The sequence below is a fragment of the Perca flavescens genome, chromosome 16 (assembly GCF_004354835.1).
Source record: "Perca flavescens isolate YP-PL-M2 chromosome 16, PFLA_1.0, whole genome shotgun sequence".
Lineage (NCBI taxonomy): Eukaryota > Metazoa > Chordata > Actinopteri > Perciformes > Percidae > Perca > Perca flavescens.
This window is the reverse complement of record NC_041346.1, coordinates 20,917,274-20,943,605: the sequence shown is the minus strand read 5'-3', so window position 1 is coordinate 20,943,605 and position 26,332 is coordinate 20,917,274. Positions and strand designations below refer to the sequence as shown.

At 41.4% G+C, this 26,332-nt stretch overlaps 1 protein-coding gene and 1 long non-coding RNA gene across 6 annotated transcripts in view; one reads left to right on the top strand and one right to left on the bottom strand.

Annotated features, from left to right (window-relative positions):
• Positions 1 to 880: 880 nt before the first annotated feature.
• On the top strand, positions 881 to 20,162 carry zbtb7c (zinc finger and BTB domain containing 7C). 4 transcript variants are annotated; one of them, XM_028601221.1, is made up of 5 exons: positions 5,805 to 6,116; positions 7,060 to 7,182; positions 15,916 to 16,653; positions 17,079 to 17,752; positions 18,217 to 20,162. In XM_028601221.1, exons 3-5 carry the CDS (start codon positions 15,943 to 15,945, stop codon positions 18,830 to 18,832), a joined length of 2,001 nt encoding a protein of 666 aa, XP_028457022.1. In that variant the 5' UTR covers positions 5,805 to 6,116; positions 7,060 to 7,182; positions 15,916 to 15,942; the 3' UTR covers positions 18,833 to 20,162. The 4 variants fall into 4 exon arrangements, with proteins under 4 accessions (XP_028457021.1, XP_028457022.1, XP_028457020.1 ...); XM_028601220.1 differs by lacking the exons at positions 5,805 to 6,116; positions 7,060 to 7,182 and adding an exon at positions 881 to 1,022; XM_028601219.1 differs by lacking the exons at positions 5,805 to 6,116; positions 7,060 to 7,182 and adding an exon at positions 9,619 to 10,034.
• Positions 14,684 to 26,332, bottom strand: part of LOC114570728 (uncharacterized) — a 21,183-nt gene continuing 9,534 nt past the window's right edge. The window contains exons 2-3 of one of the 2 annotated variants that reach the window (XR_003694568.1): positions 18,748 to 18,840; positions 14,684 to 14,772 (exon numbers count right to left, since the gene is read on the bottom strand). This is a non-coding gene — a long non-coding RNA (uncharacterized LOC114570728). Of the gene's footprint in view, positions 14,773 to 16,986; positions 17,598 to 18,747; positions 18,841 to 26,332 lie in introns of those variants that run through there. The other variant, XR_003694569.1, reaches the window with a different exon arrangement.

Sequence of the window (26,332 nt, the reverse complement as noted above, 5' to 3'; positions counted from 1 at the left end):
ATTTTTCTTAACTGCCCAAAACTCACAAAATCACAACTTTTGTCTGAGTTATTAGACCCCGTGGTGTCTACTGCTCTCGTATCACCTGGTATGACACTTTCAGCAGCATTTACATAACTGATTACACCCTCTTATTATATTCCCATTACGCTGCATTATGGGCTTCAGAGCAGCACAATGGTTCTTACGTCTTGCCACGTACGAGTTGGTACAGTAAAGCACACACCCAAATACACTCTCTATCACAAAACCTTTCTTCCAATCTTTTAATTTCTACCCTGATATTTCTTTTGTTTGATACCTGATATGAACCCCTCTAGCTCCTGTTTGGCACAAGCAAAGATCCGCCCACTGGTTCAACCCTGCATTATACTGCAACAACCTCTTCCCCACTCGTCCCTCTACCCTGTTTGAAATCTCAGGGCAGTCGTTCATCAGCCTCAGTTTGGCTGTTTTATTACCAGTCTCAGTGTTTCCAGCTCTTGCTCCTGACTTGGCCTTTGCCCGAGCTCTGTAGCCTCATCTCTGGTTTCAAAGCTTCAGGCCCTGTTCAGGCCAACCAGCAGCCTTTCAACCCTCTACCCCCTCTGTCCTCCAGCCCCAGCACCAAGGCTCAGCTCTGCCTATTCCCAGCCATAACCATACTACCCAGTCCAAGCTCGCAAGCAGGTTTTCAGGCTTGGCCCAGTGAGTGTGTGTGCGTGTCACTCCCCTCCCCTAAGCACAGGTGGACTTTGTAGGGAAAGCTGCCAAATACTTTTGGTTTAGTGGGAGGGAGGGGTGTTGGCTGAGGCTGGTGGGTGTAGCAGTTTTTGTTTTGTTGTGTTTCTTAGATAACCGTTTCGTGGAACAGTACCTTTACACTCCTCAAAATCACTGACACACCTTCAGAGCAAATTTGAGTCTCTGTCTCGCCTGCTCTCACTTTCACAAGTTTGCCAGTGCTGAGACAGTGTTGAGTTTCCTGACAGGGACTGAGTGAATGAGAGAAGAACTGAAATCAAAACTTCACTTCTTAAAAGGTCAGTTACATCTTACTGTCTTTTTTTACTTTCCTTTCTTTTGTTTTTTTCTTCTTCGTTGTACTATTTCAATCATAATGAGAGGTTCATATTTTAGTGTGTTGTGGCAAAATTTCAAAGCAAAGAGCTGTCGGCTACTCACTGTGCGCCAGAATCAGACTAAAAGATAGCTGACCTTTTGTAGAATCAGGTTCCCCTGTGTTCCAAATTGCAAATTGCTCCACGTCTCAAACTTTTTATAATAGGACATAGAGTAAAAAAAGGGATGTTCAGGGATGTTCTGCTATTCTCAGTGCTGTACAGAAACTTTCCTGTGTGTGTCTTGCAACAGATGCTCGCAATTAATGCCTCCCCCTTCACATAACAGCAAGCGAAAGCTGCAACAGATTTTAAATACTGATAATATATATATATATATTCTTTTTTTTATTTATTGTTTTTACTTTTACTTATTATCGCAGGAGCAGCTTGTATAACTAATGATTTATTGTGCATTATCTAGATCTCTAAATTATATTTGCTTCGTTATCATCACGATTCTGTCACCAAGAAGCTGCCTGAGTGGTTGTAAGATTAAATGTAGTACATGTCACATCTCTTAATTGACATGGCAGTATTAAACTATCTGACAAACAGGATGACATCTGTCCTCCGGGAAACTATCTTGAAATTCACTTTTATTTTCAAATGAGAAAATCATAATCAGTTAGTGATCAATTTTATACTTCAGATTCAGCTTCTCTGTGCAACATATGTGGGGGTAGAGATGTGACATTCAAGATTATTTCACTCTTCCTGTCTGTGACCCCCCCCACCACCAACTAGCATGAGTAAATGTTAACCTTTAAGAGTATTATAAAAGGGTGATCACGTACATTGTCTTGGAGCTTTAGTGCTGCATTTCAAAGAATCTGCGATGACTACACATTTAAACTTTTATATAAACTAATTTCAGTTCGTGTAAATCATTTCAGTCCGCAGTTGTGGTCTAAAAACAGATAGAAATCTGATAACACAGCTAAAAGGACTTGAAATACTTTACATGTATAGAACAGACATGCTTCAGCCTGAAACCTTTATCAGCCTTTATCATTAATGAAAAAAATACACACACACAAGCAGAACCTACAGAGCTCTCTTCCTGTCACAGTGGCAGTTAGATGGGGATAAAGTGTAGAAGACACTACCACACCTACTCTCGCCACACACCCTCCTGACTACAGCCCTCTGTCTGCCTCTATCTCTCTCCAGGATTGAACCTGTTCCTTGCAGGTCTTTTGTTACAGGGCTTCTCTTACATCAGTGCTTTCAACAAACATTACCTTCATGTTTGTACAATCTCACCTATATTATACTGTATATGATAAGCCAATATTCAATATAAAGAAAACTATCTTTTCTATCTATCTCTAAATGCATCCTATAGTGTGTGTAGATGTGTATGGAAGTGCAAAAGTACTTGATTGATAACACTTGAATGTGTCAATTAAATGAGGACGTAGCTTAATAATTGCAAAATGGTGCAATGTGTTCATTATGAGACTGACAGAGTGAATGAGTCCACCCGCCTTCTTCCCACCTGACAGCGTGTGGGCATGCCCATGTAACAGCATTTACACAGCAATACACAATCTGATTTTAACCCCCCATGACACAGAGTAATCTTGTCATAGTTCTCTGTAATCAGTCTCAAATGCCCTGCTTAAGTTCAGCTTAATGCAACGCATGCAAGTTTGTATGTATACAATGGCCAAGTAGCTGTTTGTGTATGCATGTGTGCGTGTCCGCCCTCCTCCGTAGGATCGAGGTCCAGGTTTTGTGTGTGTGTGTGTGTGTGTGTGTGTGTGTGTGTGTGTGTGTGTGTGTGTGTGTGGAGTTGGGCTGGGTGAGTAAGCCGCCCCTCACAGATGAATAGAGGATGGGAGGAGGCTTGAAGAGGCTGCCGTGGGTGGGAGGCCTGAGCCCTGCCAAAAAAGCTCCTTCTGTGGGATTTGTGGACTTTTGCGTTCCTCACGAAACACAGCGCTCAAACGACAAAGCCGCCAGGGAGGCAGGCACTCGCACTCCCAGAGGTCGGCTCGATCTCACTCTCTCTGCTTTTCAAGCTATATTCTTTCTTACCATTTACAATTTCTCCATTTCCTCAATTCTCCTCTTTTTTTCCTACCTCTGTCCCTGCTGCTGCTTTTCATCACGCGTCAGTAGTTTTATTTAATAACGTGATTGATTACATTCACATACTTTAACAGGTACGTCACCTGGGAGCAACATCCTGCTCCCAACTAACTCTTTAGCAGTTTTGAGAAACTACAGCCTGACTTTTGTAATATTAGACATTTGTATATTATTATTAATGCATCAGTTTATAACAGAAGTTTTGAGGTATATTTTTATTTTAAAGTCTTACTTAATTGCAACACACCAGCAGCTACAGAGACCCAATAACCTCACAAATCACTTTTAATTTTTTCATTTAAACTATTATTTCATAAATTCCTTATAATACTGTAGCACTTAATTTAGCACAATCTTTACTAAATCACAGTGGATATGTCTCTTGCAGTGGTTTTTGTATTCGCTAGCAGTGTCAAAGTCATCAGAAAAATATTTATTTGTGATACATTTCAACAGCTAAAATGTCAGTGGCGACCACAATTTGTATTGTGCAATGAAGCATTTTACATATACAATGTGGGTGTTTCCTGAATGTTACCTAGATAATAGAAAATAGGCCTCTGTGACCAATGGCAACCCACCTAGCCTCAGACGAGTGACAGTATAGAGAGACGTGATTCTCAGCTTTGCAATCAGGCAAAATTATCAAAAAAATGTAAGCTCTACTTTGTAGAACAGATCTGCAGGAGACAGAGTTGAATGTCATTCAGCATCAGGGTGTTGGATGAAGCAAAGAAGAAAGGGAAAAAAAAGAGAGCACGATTTCATAATGTCTAAAAGAAAGATATGGGTTGAATAAGTGGGTCCACCCACCTGTGTGTGAGAGGCAGCAAAAGAGAAAGCGGGGCTGGATGGCAGTTTTAGAGACATGAGTGTGTGGGTTAGGCTAGCTGGCCTGCTTATGCTATCTAATCACTGGGAGAGAAAGAGCAGCATGCCTTGATCCACCCACCCACCCCAGACAAACAGCAGTTAGCTTGCTAAGTACTATATGTGGTCGCCCGCAGCTCTGGGCTGTACATGGGGGAACAGAGATAAAATGTGACAGACTCTGTAGGTAACAGACATTCAGCACAATTGTGTCTCATTCTGTGCTGGGGAGAAAGAGAGATGTGTCAATCTGGAAGCTACTATGGGTCACGACTGCATGTGAGAGACTGTGTGTGAGTATGTGTCGCTGGTGAACAAGTTGGCCATACTCCAGCAGGTTTCAGATAAGAATACTAATGATTGAGTTCATTCACTGATTTTGAACCCAAATTAGCCAAATTAGTTTGAACCCAACCACTGAAAATAAGCAATGGATTCATTAATGAAACTCGAATATACACCAGTCAGGTAGCAAAAGGATACATGCCTGTAAAAATGTTCTTTGTCTAGGGTTATTAGCAGCCTTGTTAACATGAATTATGTTACTGCTGTGTTGATTTCATGGCTTCTCTTTTGTCATTTGGCACAGATACAGATTAGTTACCTGTGTGATACCCGAGTGGGTGGGATAAGATTGGGTGTGAGTCCAAAAATAGTTGACCTGCGCATCACATTTGTGTATTTGTGAGTATGCATGTGGTTGAATGTGGTCCGCCACCTTGTGTGTGTGTGTGTGTGTGTGTGTGTGTGTGTGTGTGTGTGTGTGTGTGTGTGTGTGTCATGACAGGCATCTGTCTCTCCTGCCCTGCAGCCTGACTGGTTTTAATTAGGAGGTGCCAGAGTGCCCGAGGGCTCTCCTGCTGATACACACACATACACATGCGCACACACACACACAAACATGCATACACACACACACACACACACTACCCGAGGGCAGACAGAGGCTGTCCCGCCAAGGCTGTCCCGCCAAGGCTGGCCTCCTTCTCGTTATCACCATAAGGAGTTGTCCTCATTCACCCCACGACCCTCCCAACACGCAGACACGCACACACACAAATATTCACACCACGCAAATCAAATGAACACAACACAATACTGAGATTCATTCAGAAGCAGCAACGTGGAAGTGGTGGTTGGGAGGTTTGACTCCTTTTACATTTAGTTTGTAGTTTTGCATTCAGAATACATTTCAACGTAATAAACGTGGCCTTAAACATAAAGAATAATCATATTTGTCTTCAACAAACATCACCACAGACATTTGAGATATCCTCACACACGGCAATGTTATGGCCACCTGTGAAACACTGTAACTCTGACTCTTTCAGTACTCGCAGCTCTAAATATGCAGATTGTGTACTTTTCCTCCCTTCTGGCAAAGCTTCCAATAATGATTAGGACGTTTGAAAAAAAGAGAAAATAGTAGACGGTTAAAGCACAAACAGACAGGTCAGCAGAAAGGAAACGCCCTCACCTCACTCATCCGAACGGCATGCTCCAAGGTGAGTTCTAATGACCTGACAGATAGGTGTGTGTCTTTGTGATTGAGAGAGGCAGTGTACAGTAGGTTGCACACAAGCCTGCTTCCCTCTCTTTGTGTTTGAGCAACATTGCATCTGTGTGTGTGTGTGTGTGTGTGTGTGTCTGTCTCCGTCCTTGGACTGGAGACAGGGAGTGTAGACCTGGGAGGTTGCTGCGATGCTCTATCTCTAGACTGTGGGGGGATGATTGCCTCCCTTTCCTGCTTCTCTCCCGCACCAGGCCACAGCTGGCCACCGACACATCAGGGTAAAGGGCATAATTCGGGCTGGTTGTGTCTGGTATGAACTCTTTTTTTCACGTTATTTTGCTATGTATACATTGCTACATAACTTGAAACCTGTTGTGAACTTCTCTCTCTAGTTTTTATTTTCATTACGGACACAATTTCTTCTGCTATTGATGTGTACAAACAGAGTGCAGGAATACGAAAGCCTTCCAAGAGAGACTGTGTGAAAATATGTGCAGTTATCCCAACAAGTCCTTCAAATTAAACCACCAAATACAGTACGTAATTTGTCCATGTTGTAAAATACATCATATTTATAAAGTGCTATGGTTAAGCTTTGGTTAAGTTTAGGCACTAAAACGTTAGGGAAAGATCATGTCTGCCATATTAAAGTGTATGTTTTATTGACCTATCCATCAACCACTGACCTCCTATACATAGACTTTGTCGCTTTATAAGCAAGTCACCTGACTGACAAGATTCATAGTTACTACGGCCACTAGAGGGCTTTGTCACTTGAGCGTATGATGTAGCCTGTAGTGTGTATTCTCCGTACCCGAATCATAACATTTGATGCCTTAACTCCTTTGTGGATTTGCCTGCCCAGGGACTGCTGATGAAATTTTGCTATTGAGCTAATTCTTGGACAGTCAATTGTCCCAATAAACAAAGAAATGAATAAAAATAAACATATGTTGTTTTGGGGCAGTTCTGGAAATGAAACAACTAGGGGTGTGCAAAACAAATCGCGATTCAAGCTCTACCGATTCCAAATAAAAAAATTTTTTATTGTATTTCTACTGCAATCACATGGGAAAAGTAACTACATTTATATACTGTGAATCGTTTTTGAATCGAATTGAATCGTGACATTTTCTGAATCGTGCACCCCTAGGAACAACTGATGCTTTTTGGGAGGAAAGTATCCATTAGCCCCAAATGTAAACAGTTATAGCTTCCCCCTTATAGAGTAGGTAGTGAAGGGAAAAACCTTTTCTAATAATATTACCAGCATTAAGAGATCAGCATTCAGGGATACTAGGTCTCTTAACCATCAAGGAACTCAATTCATAATACGACAAGCCTGAGAATGCGTCCTTTTGTTTTACCGACACATAGTGCTTTATGGTACGTGGCTGTATTGCTGCTACAGTTCAGTTTGAGATATTCTAATCAGTTCTTTTCTGAGAGAAATCTTGCTGTGTTTGTTATATTGTACAGCATCAAAGTCTCCATGATATCAACCTCACGTAATGATGCTTCACACCCCATCCCCCCTCCAAAGTGTCAATCTGGTGTCCTGGAACGTGTATCCTGCTGGGCGAAGCAGGTGGCAGTAAACAGGTACGTTGAGATGCCAGACAGACAGACAAAACAGATGACTCTTACTCAGCCCCTTGAGTCCTTGTGTTTTGCGACTGTTGGCACTCAGACTGAGCGACAAGACACACCACGTCTTGGTGTAGCCTAAGACTCACAACAGACCAAGGGGGGAAAGGAAACAACATTTTGCCTGATGATTATATACTACAGAATGATAAAACACTGAAGCACCAAGATCATTTTTCTTGCTCCTTAGATAATAATGTAATGGATTTCATGGTTGTGTTACAATATTTAAAAATGTTGCAAGCATAATCATCATGTAAATCTGCCCTATTAGCCATAAGGCATGCTGTACTGTGTGCACATTGCAGTTGGGCTGAATCACTTATGAATTTACACCCCAAAATGAGCTGCAGAGCAAATCAGTGTCTTTTACACATTGCATGTCTGTACCGTTACCACTGGTTTGTGCCTATCATGGCATAAGGCAGTTTGCAGTACAAGAGCCTGCAGTTTTAGAGTTAGCAACAAAGTAGTCCACACAGGTACCACTTACAGTATGCTGCTATGACGGCAACGGCGTGTTTAGAATAGATAGCCAATCTTATAAGATGGCACATGTTTTTCTGGCCGTCTGGCTGGCCTGCTAGCAGTTAGTGGCTAACCCTGTTTATATATACTAGATGCCAATGTGAGCTGGCCTCGGCTCTCACCCTGTACAAAACAGTGTAAACCACCAGGGCATGAACTGTGGTTTGCTTTAGTCCATGTTTTCCTCAAGGGGAAGTGGGCATAGCAGTCTGATGTACACTCTGATGTCTACTTGTTTGTAGAGGTTAACTCAACACAATTTGACTGCTTTCACAGTCATTATGATTTATGGATGGTTAGAAATATTTTGGTAGATTTGAAGGTCCCCTAACCACTAAGATAACAATGGCTGACTTCATAGTCTACCTATATGAATGAAATGAATGAATTGTTTGTTAGATTATTAAATTTAAATGTATTGTCTGTACCACTTTTTTTTTTTAGGTCTGTCAAACAAAACACAGTAATCTTTAAGTGTAAATGATATATAACTCAGAAGTTGAAACCTTCCTATTATTCCTTAATTTAAATTAAGTACTACAAAGGGCGTGGTTTATTAATGTCACACAGGAAAGCCCAATGGCTGTTTCAGATACTGTGAATGTGCTAAGTCATAACATTTGGCCTGTCTGTGAAAGCAAAGGAAACACTCTCTCTTTCAGTTCTTTTGCTGTGTCACACACACACACACACACACACACACACACACACACACACACACACACACACACACACACACACACACACACACACACACACTTGACATACAACCTGAGGAAGCAGTTTTGTAAGGTATGCTCTGTACCATTAGGTTTTGTTGCCACCAACTTGTTACAGCAAACTCTCTCAACTTTTTCTTGACGTTCAATATCTCCTCAAACACCTGCTAAACAGGCTTCCTCTTCGACAATGAAGTCTATACAGAATGGCTTATTTCTACACCTTTCTGCATTAACTTCCTCCTACTCCAGATAGAGGTAGTGGTGTGATCACCAACTGTTACCCTACTTTGGCGGCTTTCTGACTCAAAATGAAGCTTCTGCTCTCTTCAACCTGGTTTTTGAAACCTTGGTTAAAAAAGAAAGAAAGAAAAAAAAAACGTTTCAACAAAAAGGAAATTAAGTCTGCACACAGTCAGTCGCTTGTGGTATTTTTCAGCATTTGTGGTTCAATTCTGTCTCAGATATCGTCAGCTTTTAAGCAATATTTCCTTTCAAATTAACACCACTGACTGAATCAGCCAGTTTTAAAGGGTTGTGACTATAGGTGTTAATGCGTTTTCAGTCGTGTTTATGGGGGCTACACTTAACCAGCGTGCGCCTCTTTGCCTATCTTTTACCCTATGTTGTCTGAACACATGCACAGACGTCTCAAAGAGCTTGTTCAATGTTAGTTTTGATTATAGAATTTACTTTTGGGTGTAACTGTATTTAAGAGAAAAGAGAATAGCAGGGCTCCATTTTAAACAGGTACAAAACTGAAACTAACTGGCTTTAAGTTGCAGTTCTTTTTCTGCTTCTGTGTGACTACTTTTAAGTCATGCATATCTCTTCATCTTAGCTTGAGACCAACCAACAGAGGTGCAAAAAATATTTTTCAACTTTTCTCTCTCATTCTCCTTTCCTTTTTTACCCTGCCTCGGTCTCCCCAAACAACCCCTTCGAGTTTCTCTGCCCCGGTCCCTTTATACCAAAAATCCACTCTAACACAACTAAAAATTCATTTTGTCTGACCTAAATCAGAGGGTGTCTGCGCCATGGGCTTATTACACAGTGCGCTTAAACTTGTGTTGTGGAGGAGGATGGGGTATTATTATCTTTCAGCTACCCACCCTGCTATAAAAACTAGTGGTGCGACATCTCCTCAGCGCAGTGCTGCTGCCCTCCCTCCCTTCCTCTCACTCTCTCGCTCGTCCTATGAGCCACACACAACAGTGAGCCTGACTCTTAACTCCACACTCTGCTACACAGACAGACCCAAAAATCACACTCTGCTCTCCTCTGTTGCGCTGCTTTTGCTCCTCTCCATTGGATATTCCTCCTTGGGTGTTTTTTTTTTTTTTGTTTAAATGTATTTTTGTGAATGGGCAACCGTGTGAGGAGCTTGTGAATGGACTGACTGCCTGGCTGACTGACTGATTGACAGACTGGCAAAGAGAGAGGCAGCTGCGTTTCAATTAAAAAGGGCAATGCTGAGAGGTCAAGTGAGGAGCAAGAGAGCCTCTTAGTAGTCTGGAAATACATGTGACACGTGAGGGGAATCAAGAAACTGAAGGCACGGTAGGTGATGGGTGCTGAGAGCTGTGGAATGCTGGGGAACGTATCAAGACATGTGTGAATTTATGTGGAAGCCAGAGTTTTGGAGTATGCACCTGGGTGTGTGTCTGTGTGTATATGTCTATAATAATTTGTCACATTGTTTCAGAGTGTGGGAACAAGCTTGCACTTGTGCGTTATGTTAGAGTGAGCACACATGCAACGATTTGTGTCCTTTTTTGTGTTTAGAAGTGTTTATATGAGTGTTGTAGCCTACTGCTGTAGATCATAAAGGTCTTACAAGGTGCAAACAGGTCAATAAAGTCGCCTAATGACTCATGTAATTATTTACGCTGTAGTGTAAATATTGTGCTGTAAAATTCTGGAAATAGCATGAGCGTTTATAGCTTCACAGCACATCTTGGAAATGTCAAACATAGTAGTTTAAGTGGGCTTAAGTATGTGTTGAGTCTCCAACAGTAATTATACGCTGCAGTTTTAGATATTCCATATCTATACGACATTCTCCTTCAAATCCAAAACAAATACTCAGGTAATTTATAAAGATAAATGGGATGTTTGTGAGTTGGGACAAAATAAAAACATGTTATGGATTTGAGGCTGAGCTGTAAATTACTGTTTACAACAGGCTTTTTGTCAGCCAGCTTATAGACCTATTACCTCATATAGTTACAAAATTCCATGACCAGTATTACCATTAAAATTGTTTACCAGTAGTTGTTTGTCATTCACGTATAAAGATTAGTTTGTACTCACTAAATTCTAAACTTACTAAATTAAAACAGTTGTTAAAAATGCAGGATACAATTCAGTGTAAGTGGGAAATAAAATACAGAAAATCAGCTGCATTTACAAATGTAAAATAAGGGTATACTTTATGTTGTATTGTATCGCTGCTTTATCAGATACTGAAACGTTTGTTAAGTTACTTCAAAAGAGTACCTGTAGTTAAACACTTACTCAACAGGCTCACAAACTGTGACAGGAAATTAATTAAAGATCAATGTCATACCAATAACGGGTTTGCTTAATCACACATTGTAACTCTGATTATATCTCATTAGCTGCAGTCAGTTTTCAACCTGCACCTGCCAGTGTGTAGTGTACTAAAGGCTTTCAACTTTTTAATCTTCAACATGGTAATTCATGGAGCCATTTTAAAATATCAGAAAAATACAGATGGATACATTTTTGATCAAGGCTTAATTATAAAATTGCAATAATACTGTATTCCTCTTTCAAAAAAAATATTATTTATTTTATATTGTACCATTCTCAAATACAATTTTTTCTGTTCATTTGGGCGTCTTTACTCGGACCAAGCAGAGATGTAGAGACATATAAGTATGTAGAACAAAAAAAGAATCTGTCCGTTGGATGGAAAATAGTCTAGAAGGAACATTCTTAATCACTGAGCCGATATTCAGCAGTGAACCATAAACTTTTGTTTACTTTGGGGGTGAGAGAGATAATGGTGTGTAGCTGTGGGCCCCCCTGAAGGCTGGAGAGATGACACTTAGTGCCAACGGGCTCTTTAAGGAGCTGCGCAAGTTAAATTGGCCTCCAGATCTCTTAAGACCAGACCCAGTGTTTTCTTCAAATATTTATCATACTTATAATAAATATAAGTATTAATTAAAGGCATACATTATTGATTACCTTCTGAGGCAATTGTAGTGAACAATTACATTGGTACACCTGTTGAAACATTTCCACAAGAATCCATCTTAAAGTGAGGTTTATGGTGCTAGATTTTACGAAATGTATTGTATGGATTTTCTACCAAAATGATAATAACATTTAATATACGTCAGTCTGTACTTACATTAATACCGTTGTTTTATAACATGAATAAATGTGCACCAACTCCGTGTAAACTTCCCATAAATAAGTTCCAAGCGGCCCTGAACTTTTAAGCAAAACTTGTGCAATTAAATGCGCAAATTTGTCCTTGACATTTCATCATTACTGTAAAGATAAAAAAAAAAAAAAAAAAAAAAACACAGCCCATTTTGTGTAACTGGCATTATATACGGTTCACCTGCTCAAGTTGACAGCAATTAAGATTAAAAACTTGCCCTCTGCGGCCTATAGGCTCCAGACAATTGTCATTTAAAACTCCAACCAAGGAAGTATCTCCTGGAGAAACAGTGTTTTACTGGTGATAATGGACTAGCTTACACAGTAGGTCAAATGAATGTCTACTCCTAATAAGGGGGTGAATTTTGGCTGTCAATACTATGAATGATTGGCCGTGCAATTGTCCGTCTGTGACAGTTGTTTAGCAGGTGTTTTCTATGGGCAGTTGGTGACAGGGGTAAACTTTTGGCTGCTGGTGATTTAGCATGTGGGTCAGGTGGATGCACTGGCCTGACAGGGATAAACTAGGCTTTGGGTGTTGTAGCTTACAGGCCAAATGAGTGTCTGCCTGTGACAAGGGTTGAGATGGACATTAGCTGCTGATTTGTGGCCTGAGCGGTCAGGGCTGGGGACAAGTTAGCCACTCTACTCGGGGCATAATGATGATACAGCTGCAACAGGGACAGAGAGAGGAGGAGGAGGAGGAGAGGAGGAAGAGGAGACTGATTAGGTGGAGGAGGAGGTGGTGGTGGTCAGAGCCCAGAAAGCAGATGAAGTTCCAGGGAGAAAAATGACACTGAATGAAGGTGACACATAATTTGGGGTGGGAGTGCTGAGTTGAAAGTGTTAGTGACTAAGTGAGGCAGGAGAGGAGACGTGGCCGGTACAGGCAAGCCGAAAGAGAGACAGACAGAACGGCAAGACTGTCCATTAGAGGTCAGTTTAATAATTTAGCCGATATTGATCCCGGTATGAATAGTTTTTACGCATGGAACTGAAATGCTTGTTCAGTAAATTAATTCAGTGATGCATGTGTGATGAACAGAAATAGGTGCTATAGCTTATGATTGCAACAAAATATGATTTTCCATACGTATTTATTGAAAAATCGTGTCACCTAATAATGGCATATTGTTATAGGCTGACAATCATTTACTGAATCTGAGTTTTATCAATAATAAGAAAAAAGTTGGGTTGTCCTTCCATGACTTTACTGGAACAGTAAGATGAATAAAGAGCCAAATGACTTAAACAGTAATTATCAGAGCCCTTTCACAAGGCGTCTCCACCCTGGCTGCTCAGATGGGTGGAGGGGGTCGGGGGTGGGGTGTAAAGGGTTAAGACTGTTTGGCTGATGAAATGTCGCTCCAGTACCTTGTGGTGGGAAAGCTGTGCCCTCCTCCCCTCCCTGTCTATGTGGCACATCCTCCTTAGATCCTCTCCACATTGTAATTAGGGGCCGGCCGCTAAGAGCTAGCGTTAGCTCGTGGCAGGCAAACAGTGGGACCAGAGGGGAGTGGTGCTCGCTGGGGCACCAGGAGAACAAACAGCAACAGCAGCACGTGTTTCATAGTTCCAGGAGTGGGTGGGATGGATCGAGAGCAAACGAATGACAGTCGGTTCACCAAGCTCTCCCAGTCAGACTCTTTTTCTCTTCCTTTTATCCACTCTGTGTTGTTCCAAGCTCTGCACTATTGTTTGCCTTGGCAGGCTGTTACAGGGAGGGGCCCCTCCGCTGGTGTTTGTGCAACCTGTTAGGGAACTTTTAGGGCCATCTGATCGCTCCCTTGTTCTATCACTGGAGATTCTCTCACCTTCTACCCAGGCTATTACTTTTTATGGATGTTGTATACATGGCACATAATAGAAAAAGGATATTGTTCTGTCTTTGTAGAGGCAACATTTTTCTGCATAACCAAATCATTGAAAGAGGTTATAATGCGGTATGTGTTACCTGAGCTTATAGTTCAGGATTTACATTACACTGTAGGGTTTGTATGAAATTCAGTACAGATAGAATCCCTTTTTCCATTCATTATTTCTCTTTTAAATATACAATTTCATCAGCAACTTTCTCTGTGGCTCTTTTGTTCCTGTGTTCCCATCAGGGTAGTTTGAGTTCTGTGTAGTAGGTCTGTGGGCCTATATCCTATACCACCACCCCCTCTAGACATCTTAATTATGACCACACTGTATCAATGGCATGAACATAGCAACAGTTACCTAGCAACAAGATCGACAAGAATAAACTACATGTAAGATTGGCGTCCAAGTTGTATACCTGCAGGTGAACTAAAAGATTTTCTGAAATAGTTTTTTTCTCCTCTGGTGTAATCCCCTGCAGCACAAAAGCAAGACTCTCGATGCGTGTGTGTGTGTGTGTGTGTGTGTGTGTGTGTGTGTGTGTGTGTGTGTTTAGCCCTGGCCCATTTAGAGCCAGTCAACAATGCAGCTGTGGTTAGCGGGGCCGCTTCAAAGTATTTATCTACACATGCCTCCAGTGACCACCAAGTGTGGACGGCTAAGTTTAAGCTCTATTCATAGATGTGAATGAATGAGCACCCTGCCAGAGGAAGTTTTATCACTGTAACTGTAAACAGCAGCACAGTGAATCAACAGGTAGGAACTCAGGCAGATGGGGAATGAAGGTTTCAAGAAAAGTGAACAGAGATGAGTGTGTGAAACAATATCGAGCTCTTAAGTCACCGTGCTGTAAATCAAATGAGTGCAGAGAGGATAGACTGCATACGTAAGCGTTTTGACAGGATACAGTATCTAGAGTACAATCTGACCTCTTTTGTCGTGCTCTTCATTTCTCACCACATCCCAATCACACATCGTATTGTTCGAATGAAGGTATCAGCTTGCTCCGTGCTCATATCTGGTAGAGACAGACAAGAGGGATGGACGTCATCCCAGAAACTTTCACACTTATCGCCAAGTGTCAAACAGAAAAAGGAAAATATTATTTCAAGAAAAGCCTGTTTGAAGTCTTATCAAGATGATGGGTTTCCCTAACTCACACAGTCGCAACACGATCCTACAAGAATTTGTGATGGCACATTTACAGTAAGACAAATATTACCCGATATAATGTTTGCTCAAAATGAGACATGCTGTATTTACCACTTGTTGCCTTTGGTGCACAGATGGCACACAAACAAGCATGCCTAGAGTATATTTCAATAAAGCGAGACTTGGTTAAGAGCCTCTATCTATTCAAATATCACTGCTTTATGAAAATACTTTATCTAGCGAATGCTGCTTGTTATCAGTGACACTGAGGTCTGGATCACGTGTCACTTCTAATGCACTCTTTAAATCAATGTTTTACATTTATGAACAGTTTCATTATTTGCTTTAAAACACCCCCATCACCTTCCTGTTGGCACTTCCTCCTCAGGAGAATCCCTGTTGCAAAATCAAGTGCAACTTCATCCCTGTGATAACTAAAATATTTATGATGCTGGCTCTTCGTTTGCTGAGGGATTGAGAAACCAACTATGTGGATTTGCTTTGTAAAAATTACTGAGACCAGTGATCATCCAAAAGCAACAGGAAATCAAAGAGAACATGTTCAAACGAATCACTGTAAAACATTCTGCAGGTATTTTCAGATTTCTCAAAGACTCATCTGTCCATGTGACAAAAAATACTCAATCAGCTGCACAATAAGAACTTTTATTTTTCATCCAAACCGAGATGGTACCTTTTGACAAATGTCCTTGTTAATTAGTTAGGCTTTATTTATTCAGGAAGCCTCATAGACAGACCGGAGAACAAATTTTATAACATGAACGTTCTTTTCCTGACGGACTAAAGAGTCTCAAAGGATTTTCAAAATACCTTCAAAACTGTTCTAAGTGTTAATGACGAGAGGCACAACACCAAAGACAAGACTGTTAGTAAAACAATACAAGTGAGGATTAATGGAGGCTTTGAGAGCAAAACGTGGGTCCCAAAGAATGATGTATTTTTCAGTTTGACCTTATTTCACAGTTCACTGTTATTTCCTTCCGTCTAGATAAGCAACAGAGTCAGAGAGAGGAGCATGGTTCATCACAGAGAAGAGGACCTGATCGGGATCCCCTTCCCAAATCACAGCAGTGATGTCCTCTGCAGCCTCAACGAGCAGCGTCGTGAAGGGCTGCTTTGTGATGTCATCCTCATCGTCCGCGACCAGGAGTACCGCACCCACCGTTCCGTTCTGGCCGCCTGCAGCCAGTACTTCAAGAAACTCTTCACAGTGGCCAACGCTGACGGCGGGGATCACCATCACACGGCGGCCGTGTACGAAATTGACTTTGTGGCTGCGGACTCTCTCACAGCCATCCTGGAGTTTGCCTACACCTCCACTCTGACCGTGACGGCGTCCAACGTTAAAGAGATCCTGAACGCAGCTCAGATGCTGGAGATTCCCTGCATCATCAACGTTTGCCTGGAGATCATGGACAGCGGGGGTGGAGGCGGCGGAGGCGGCGGAGGGAGAGGGGAGGAGGGAGAAGAGGAAGAGGAGGAAGATGAGGAGGAGGAAGAAGAGGAGGATGAAGAGGAGGATGAGGGGTCGAGGAAGGACGAGCAGGAGGATGAGGAGGACAATGTCAGCGAGAGGTCTCTGCAGTCCTCGGAGAGCAGGGGGGGGCAGACGACTCCGGGGACGGAGGACTCGCCGCCTCCCAGCACCTCCACCTACCAGCAGCAGTTTGACCTGCTCCGAGAGTCCTCGCAGTCACAGTCTCCAGACACCGGGAGAGGAAAACAGGTAGGTCACTGGATATTTTCTTATTTCTATTACTGATATTGTATTTTCAAGGCAAAAAAAAAATCGGACTTTAAAGGTACTCTAAGCGATGTCACGTGTTTTTTTTAGGCTACAACATTTTTTGTCACTTACAGCAAACTTCCCCTCACTATCTGCGAGCACAAAAACATAACACACCGTGTTCCAGCGTTCAGCCGATAACCGACAAGAAGGATTTGGGGGTGGGGGTTAGTTCGCTGAAGCACGGAAGGGAGGGGGAGGGGACGGGATGAGGAGGAGGGAGGGGCGGGCAAGTCTCGTTTTGTTTGAAAATACTTTGAACGTCAACAAGAATAATGTCACCCAACATCGCTTAGAGCACCTTTAAATGACTATTTCTAAGTTCAAAAGGCTGATGAAAAATATTCATGCATCTTGTGTTGCAGGAGAGTGTGGAGAGTCGGGCTTTGAAGGATTTCTCTATCGAGTCTCTCCTGCAGGAGGGTCTCTACCCCCGTATGTCAACACTGGACAGGAGGGCCAACTTCTCTCCTCTCCTCCCAGGCTTCTACCCCTCCATGTGGGCCGCCGAGTTCCCATCCTTCCCCAAGCAGCTCCTGGACCCCAGCCACCACCAGCATCCCCACACAGGAGCCTCACAGCAAAGCAGGCTCCCCCACGCCTTCCCCAAATCTGCATCGCTCGAGGCCTCCAGGCCCCTCGATCTAGCTGTGAAAAGAGAAATCATAAAGGAGGAGATGAAAGAGGAAATCCCGCTCAGTCTGCTCCACGGCAACTTCCTGAAGGAGTTTGTCAGCTCGGGCTTAGGCAGCACCATGAACGCTGGGTCAGTGCCGTCAGAAGGTCACGCTCTGGGCCCGTTAAAGGATGAAGCCGACTTCCGGTCGTACCTGAGCTTCCTGAGTTCCGCGTCCCACCTGGGGGGGCTGTTCCCTCCCTGGCAGCTGGAGGAGGAGAGGAAGATGAAGCCCAAAGCGTCGCAGCAGTGTCCAATCTGCAACAAGGTCATCCAAGGAGCAGGGAAACTGCCACGACACATGAGGACACATACCGGGGAGAAACCGTACATGTGCACTATCTGTGAAGTACGATTCACCAGGTATGTGAAGCAGCACTTCTTCTCACATCATCATTACTTCACTAACAGTGTTTTCGTATTAAAAAGCCACACAGAAATCAACTTGCGATCTTCCTGTTCCTGTGCGTTTTGACTTCAAACCACGAAGTTATGTAAAACTGCAGGGTTAACAGAAAAGTACCCCATGCTCTTCTGACTGAGGTTAATATTTTTTCACCAAATCTCAATATCAAAGAGCTTTAAGTGGAAAGCCCCCTCCATTGGTTTCTTTGCATTAGTGATGTCTCACTCAACAACATCCTCCTGCATTGGCATATTTTCCACCTGTATTTTAGAGCAGAACTGCATCATCTTTACTCACTTTTAAACTCACTTGTACTAAACAAGATCTAAAAGGGCAAAGAAATGCAATGTCGCAATTTAGATGTGTCAACCTTTCCACCCACAACATACTGTATGAAAACGTGGTTTTGTTCTTTCCTCAGACAAGACAAACTCAAGATCCACATGAGGAAGCACACAGGTGAGCGCCCCTACATCTGCCTCCACTGCAACTCCAAGTTTGTCCACAACTACGACCTAAAGAACCACCTGCGTATCCACACGGGCGTCCGTCCGTACCAATGTGAGCACTGCTACAAAAGTTTCACACGGTCCGACCACCTACATCGACACATCAAGAGGCAGAGCTGCCGCATCTCCCGCCCCCGACGAGGACGAAAGCCAGCTGCTTGGCGGTCCACACCCACCAGCAACTTCCTGTGCCCCCCCACTGCTGCCACCAACCGGTTTGAGGAGAACGGGTTGAGCCCTGCATACCAGGGAGTCAAGAGTCACGGACTTGGGGGAATGCTCGGCAACAGGGGTCTGGGATTTAAGAGCGGGGACGGCGCGGGCAGGGAGAGCAGGGAGGAACGGCGAGCAGAGGGGAAGCATGTCGCACAGGAGGAGAAGGCAGGAGCGGGGAGGCAGAGGGGAGTGTTTGCCTTCGCTCTGGCTGGAGAAGAAGTGCTTACCCACTCTCCGTTTTACGCTGCGACCTCTGAACCCTGGACCATGAGACTGGAGCGTGCTCCACCCATCCCTGAGCCGGCCAAATGAACTGTGGTCTGTAGAAGAAAAAAAAAAGACAAGAAAGAAAGTCTCTTTAATCTCTGCGTCTGTTCTGCTTCAGGAAGCTAAAGCACCTTTTTAAAAAAGTGAAAGTGAGATCAACGAACTTTTTGAAGCCTGCCGATGTGGCAGTAGTAAAACAGACTTGTTTTTTTTTTTTTTTGGAAAACGCAGCCTAATTAAATAATTTCACAGATGTCATGTTGAATAATTGTTTACAAATATTTTGATAGCATTTAAGAGGAGGCAAACAGTTTGACACTGCTAACAAGGAAAACATATCGGAATGCTGTTCTATATATTATTTGCATTATTTATCTACAGGGTTGTCTAAAATACTATTAACTCAAAGACTACATAATTCTATGTCCTCTGAATTGAAGCAAGATGAGATGAGGCTTTTATGAAAAGTATTCATATGCAAGAAAATATAAATCTATAAATCAGCGCAGGACCTATTGCAGTTGGTAAAATGTTGAATTAGTGACTATAATAAATGTAAAACAAATTACATGTACAAAATAATAAAAATAAATGTATTGTAGAAAACGGTTATTATAACATTTCAGTGGAGTAGACATAAATTATTACAATACAATTTAACAAAATGCATGAATAACCTTCATCCAAACAAATTACAGTGAGTTTTATTTTGGATGGTTGTGTTTAAGTGTTAAAAAAGGACCAGTGCTTTCAAAAAACCCACTAAAAATGGTTTTTCACAGGAGGGCGTTGTCTGGCACATGTCCTGTACGTATGTTTGATCCTAACATGGTTATTTAATGGTATTCCAAAACAAGGGGAACCCACTTGAAGTCTGATAAATCAGGACATTTAATAATGGGTTGTAATCCTTTCACTGCCTTGTTCTGATTTAAGATCCTCGTCTGCACTATTGTACATAGACAAAAAACGTTTTGGCCATGGTGGTGTTAAATACGGTTGCGTTGCTGATGATGAAAAATATATATATATATTGATCTTAAAAAGGCATCTATCCAAAGATGTGTACTTCGATATGTCACAGACTTGAATACAACTTTGTTCTAATGTTTATTGTGTCTTCACATGATGTACATTTCTAAGTAATCAACTGCCGCTTTAGCTACAGTATGCTTGTGTTTTCTCTGCTGCAACAAATCAAGAGGGTTTTAGCCCTCTTAGTTTAGTTTTTCATATGTTTATCTTTGATTTGTGTATAAAGAAGTTCAAAAATGATTTGAATTGAAATGGGAAAATATTTTCTTGCTATTTATGCATATTTAAATGAATGAGCCTTGGCTATATTTTGCAAATCTGTTTTATAAAGACACTAAATGTAAAACTTTGCTCTTCTTTGGTAGTATTACTTTCAGAAAATATGTGTGTGTGTGTGTGTGTGTGTGTGTGTGTGTGTGTGTGCGTGCGTGCGTGTGTGTGTGTGTGTATGTGTATGTATTGTCCTATTTTAGTGAGGACTGTTGATAGTGGTGAAGGTTTTCGAAAGTGAGGATATTTTGTCTTCACTTCTTTAAAGCATTGCTCAAGTTGAACATTTAGTTTTAAGGGGTTTGGGGTTAGGTATAGTTGTGATGGTTAGGAGCAAGGTAGTCTGGATCAACTGAAGTACATTTTCAAGATAAAGCCTGATCCGGCCAGTGGCTCACATGCAGTTAACTTTAACTCATTTAATATTTTCTGTGGTGTGTTAATATTTTTTGCAGAGGCACGTTCACTGTGTCCGGAATTTAGCACCACCAAAGACAATTGTGATTTTATTATATAGGACAGCTGAAGATGTGAAAGGGGAGAGAGAGGGGAATGACATGCAGCAAAGGGCCGCAGGTGAGCTATCCAGGCGCCCCAACATTATATATTTTAACAGATTATAACAGTTTGCAACTATTCTATATTTTAGTTTGGGTAAATACATACTGGGTCAAAACAAACCATTGTCTTGGTTCTGATAGGTGACCAAATGTTTTCTCCCCATAATGAGTAAAGTTAACCGAGTATAGAGTTGGTACTATATTAAAACCAAACTGGGTCAAATTTAACCTAGTGATTTTTTGGTGTGACATCTTAAACTTTTGCATTTTGCATAAAACTACTACTGCTTCTTCTGCATGGACAGCATGGACCAATGCCACACACCACAGCATGTGTATCCCATGATGGGTCTTTAAAATACATAACACACAACAAGAAAATGCATACAAAACAGTACAAAACACATACAGTAATTCAATCAAATTACAATAAATCTTAGTACTACATTCATTCATGACTACATGAATGATCCTTCCTTATAAGGTTCCACATGTTGATCTACTGAATAGACAAAGGTGTCTGTCCAAAGGAGGATTTACGAAAAGGGCACCTTACAGCTCCCCATAGATACCAGAAAAGGTATCTATGGGGAGAAAAGGTACCCTAAAAGGTACCAGCAAGTCACTGAGCACCTTGGTAGCCTAATTATTCCTGTGTTCAAGAATGATTAATATTTGCAAATTAAATAAACATATTAGTTTCTTAACAACATGTCAGTGGTGGGATCTTATTGGCTTCCTAAGTTACACAAGAAATGAAATGTCCATGTTACAATAAAAGGTTGAGTAAAATTAGCTTCAAGTGTATAAGCCTTGTTAAACTGGGTACACTACCTGCCACTATGCTGTATATTGTTCACACCCACACAAATAAGACCACAGAAGGCGCCAGCTCCTCAGCTGGAGGCTAATAGGTAGGTATTATTTACTGTAATGTTAGGTCGCACAACAGCTGACATCCCTGCTGAGATCCAACTCTGGATTTGTGCCCGTATAGTACGTATGAAAAAAAAAAAGTGTCATTAATAATGATTGATAACACACAGAGAGTGTGGGTGAAAGGTTTGAGCGATGGACAGATGGACAAACAGGAAGTTGTAATGGATGGTAAATGTGACACAGAATCAAATACAGTAAAATACAAATAATTATCCACTCTTTCAGTGTCAGTATAAGTCAAAAGGAATATGTTACAAAAGTCACTGTTACAAGGTGAGCATAAGTCTTTTAGGGGGGAAAGATATTGACAAATTGTATATTATTACTCCAACAATATATTGTATGTGAGCTATGTACGTTTATCAGTGTTTTAAGCCCCCAACGTCCCAGCAGCGCTGCCTGGAAGGCACTAGGATTAGGCAATGATTATGGTTAGGGTTAGGGTTGGGGTTAGGTGCCTTGAAGTCAACGGTCGCAGCGCTGCCTGGAAGGAGACGTTGGGGGCTTAAAACCCCACTGAGTGCTATGTATGGCTGATTACTGCAACAAATTATTTTATTATTATTACACAATCAAGTTGAAGCATATTGGAACCAGGGTAAATAATGCATCAAATACATTATATTTCAATGATACAGTAATGTGTTTTAAAGAGGTGTATTGGATCAATACATAACTGAATACTAATGCTCACGCTGCTGAGACTTATTTAGGCCTGTCCGATCACATTTACCTTGTGGCTTTGATGTTTTATAGCTGTATCGATCAAACCTTTATAATCAGATCATTCACAGTAGTGCATTTTTGTTATTGACTAAGAGTGTATTTGTCTTCTAAGTGCGTGGATACCATGAATCAAGTTGAAGAGCTTTTTTGCCCCAACATTTGGTTACAACAGTTAACTTGTTTTCATGATTTAAAGTGCTTATTTCATTGGCTGTGCTTCACACAATCCTCGTCTGTTTCTTTGCCCTCTAGTGGAGATAAGTGGTACTGTAACTGACCCTGTTTACATCTAACATTATATGTTTCATCTGACTATACAGTGTGACATTTTATAAATAGTTTAAATGCCTTAGATTGATGTTGAAGTGACACAAATACACATCTGAATATAAGATTAAAAGCACATGAAAAACTACTGCTGCTGACTTTTTCACCATTTTAGAAGATTTTCCAGCCAGTGGCTCATTAAAGTAATACAATATCACTGACTGTTTGAAACATCCATTCCATCCTGATATGACTTCATCCCTCTGGAGGGCGCCAAAGACTTAAGTTTGACTCTGACAGAATGGCAAGAATGAATTTGACTTAAGACACTCACAGTGAAATACATTGGGCTTGGAAGTCATTTTAAATTAATAATTCTTAAGTAGAATCAAAATAAGTCTGTTTTGAGGTGGAAGATGTGTTGCTTTCTTATTTAAAATTCTGGTGAAATAATAAAAAGCTATATAATAAAATAAAGAGACTGTGGTGGAAGCTTTTTTTAGGACACATCCAGCACAAACCACATCCCTTTATGTGGGGCAGTGGTCTGCAGCAGCTGCCTCCTGATGGTTTTAGTTATTTCTTTTTCTTTACACAGGATTTATTGATGTTATAAATGGTTGCTGTGATAAATTTGTGCACCTACAGTAATGGAGTGAGCAGTGACCCATGTAATGCTACAGGAAGCAATAGCTTAAAGGACAGTTCTAGTATTTTTTAAATAAATTAAACGTTGCAGTAGAATTTAATTCTGTGATTGACTTGTTAGGCTGTCAGCCACTGTTAAAAAAAGTATTGCTTTGAATGGATTTGAAACCATATTTGAAATTAGGTTTATGCAATTTGGTTTTAGTGTCCCATCACTTAACCTTGTATGAACTAACACAATAGTCCTGTAATTACTGTATAAACTACAGACAGGAAATCGATTTGACAAATTTAACAGCACTGATTATTTGTAGTTCAGCTGATGCTCAGAAGATATTTTGGAAAAGGTTGACTTCATTCTCTCATGTTACTTTACGGACACTTATACCTCTATTGTAAGTTTCTGTTTCTCTTTGGCTGGTGTATAAAACTGTCAAATGCCAACACAGGATTGAAAATATGTGTCTATAAAGTCAATTGTAAAAAGTAAAGATTAATGGCACCTTGTGGAGTTTTGTTGTCAAGTTGTGTTGACATTCATGTTACTTACCCAAATGCACTGTGTGTATCCTTCGGGTCTAGCAACTGTGTTGAACGTATTTTCTTTCTCATAAAACATTTGCAAAGCCAATTTTTTTTAACATTTTAAATCCTCCTGTTTGCATCCATGTTTAGTAGCTTTCAGTCTTCTTCTTAAATGCCTTTGTTGGCACATTACTGTGTTATTTGGTGTGTTACCGCCACTTGTAGATCACGAGACAAATCTAATGGGGACTAAATAAACTGCTTAAAACTGCTACTAGAGATTAAAAACACCACAAGTTACCTTTAATACAATAAAGGTTAATAAAATGGAATCTAGTGAAATTGATTAATAAAGGTTTTAGAATTAAGTTATCGTAACCAGAAATATACTCATTACTGTAAACCCCTGGAACTTTATTATTATTATTACTTTACGGAACTAACGGGACAAACGGAACTAGGTCATGTTCCACGTCATGTTTTCCAAGCAGTAGTAAAATAGCATCTGATTTGAACCCAAACCACAATCTTCTTCTAAACTTAACTAGGTGCCTAAACCTAATCAACTGTACACAGTTAATGATATGTTTAAAACTATGACCTATATCAGTGGGCTTCTTGATAACCTGAGTGTGAGTCAAGAACAAGACTGGAAATTCTACACCCACCAGACAAAGTGTGTATTTTATGTGTGTGTGTGTGTGTGTGTGTGTGTGTGTGTGTGTGTGTGTGTGTGCGCGCGCGTGCATGCATGCGTGGGTGCGTGTGTTTGTGCCTGTGTGTGCGTGTGTGTACATGACTTCCTGAACCCCAACCCTCCTGAGGTATGACATCCTGACCCATTAACCCGCAGTCCTGTCTGGGTTCCTCTCTCTGTACTTTCTACTGTCACCACCCTGATGATCCTCTATGGTCCATGTTGGTACACACAGCCTTTGTTGCCATTATACTTGCACACACAAAGTTTTTCTAATAGGACATCCTCTGAGGAAGCTGTGCAACAATGCAGCTACACAATGCAGCTACAAGTTAGACCAGAGGGACTGTTGGCGGTAACACGGTCTGATGTTCTCTGTGGGGTTTCGGAGGCGCTGACGAGGAAACACCTACAAAACAAAGGACCTTGGAAAAGCAACAGTTTGTCTGCGACAAAATCTCAAATACAAGGAACAATATGTATGACATAATTACAAAGCTTACTGACATCCACGTTAGTGGCTCTAAATTTACTGAGCGCTCCAAATCTTTCATCACAGTGTTATTATTATTTGAATAATTTATTTGTATAGAATTATTTTGTGGTTACATAAAAAGAGGTCACAAATGTCCTTAAGGACACAGGGAAGTGTGCACTGCCTGCCTAGGTGGCTCAAACACACCTCACTCACTTCTTTTTTGAAACATAAATGCACCTCAAATGAGGTAGGGTACAGTATTCAATACGGTTGTATTAGGCAGATAATACAAGGGCAGATGCAACCAGATTTAAGTCAGTTTTCACATATTTAGTAACTGTTGTTGAAATAACATCTGTCGGCAAGTGTTTATGAAATACATTCTTGCAGCAAGTTATTTTGAATAAAGAAGAACATTTGAGTTTCCTGTTTTTTGTGGTTGTTTGAGGTCACAACTAGACACATAACGCTGTTCTATGTGAGACATTTCCCTCCCTTAAAGGTCCCATGACATGGTGCTTTTGGATGCATTTATATAGACCTTAGTGGTCCCCTAATGCTGTATCTGAAGTCTCTTTCCCGAAATTCAGCCTTGGTGCAGAATAACAGCCACTAGAGTCAGTCCCACAATGAGCTTTCCTTAGGATGTGCCATTTCTGGGTCTGTAGCTGAGTTGATGACTCTGGGTGGGGGTGTGGCCTTGAACCATTGCCACTTTGCTCGTTTGAAAGCCATGATGTCTCTCTTTCTAATGGGTGGGCCAAATTCTCTGGGCGGGCAATATATATATATTTCTTTATATATATATTTATTTTGCCATTTTAGGCCTTTATTTGACAGGACAGCTTAGACATGAAAGGGAAAAGAGATGGGGAATGACATGCAGCAAAGTGGTGAAGGTCGGAACTGAACCCGCGGTTGCTGCAGCGAGGACTGAGCCTCTGTATATGGGCAAACGCGCTACCAGGTGAGCTACCCAGGCGCCACCTCTCAGTCTTTTGTTTGTATGCACCAGACAATGATTGTGACTCCGAGACAATCCTATAGTCGTCATTGGCCGACTGTAGAAAAGTGTGTGTGTGTGTGTGTGTGTGTGTGTGTGTGTGTGTGTGTGTGTGTGTGTGCGTGCGTGTGTGTGTGTGTCCGTGTGTGCGCTCTGAGACGCCTAGAGTCAGGAAGGCACCAGTCATATGGTCTCAATGAAATATGTATACAGTTTGGGAAAAGGTATACACGGCTGGAAGGTTTTACTATACAACGCATTTTCACCTGTAAGGTCAAGTCCTTGTTAAATGTGTCTAAATAGTGACAGCACATATGCTACAATACATCTACAAGGAAACATCACAATAAAGTGAATGTCTCCAGGAGGACTGATTCTGCTTTTCTGGTTTAGTCAT

What these genes read in the sequence shown, in the direction of transcription:
- zbtb7c (XM_028601220.1), top strand. Translation starts at nt 15,943, where the DNA reads ATGGTTCATCACAGAGAAGAGGACCTGATCGGGATCCCCTTCCCAAAT. An exon ending in ACACCGGGAGAGGAAAACAG is followed by an intron (nt 16,654 to 17,078) that starts GTAGGTCACTGG and finishes CTTGTGTTGCAG; the next exon opens with GAGAGTGTGGAGAGTCGGGC. An exon ending in TGTGAAGTACGATTCACCAG is followed by an intron (nt 17,753 to 18,216) that starts GTATGTGAAGCA and finishes TTCTTTCCTCAG; the next exon opens with ACAAGACAAACTCAAGATCC.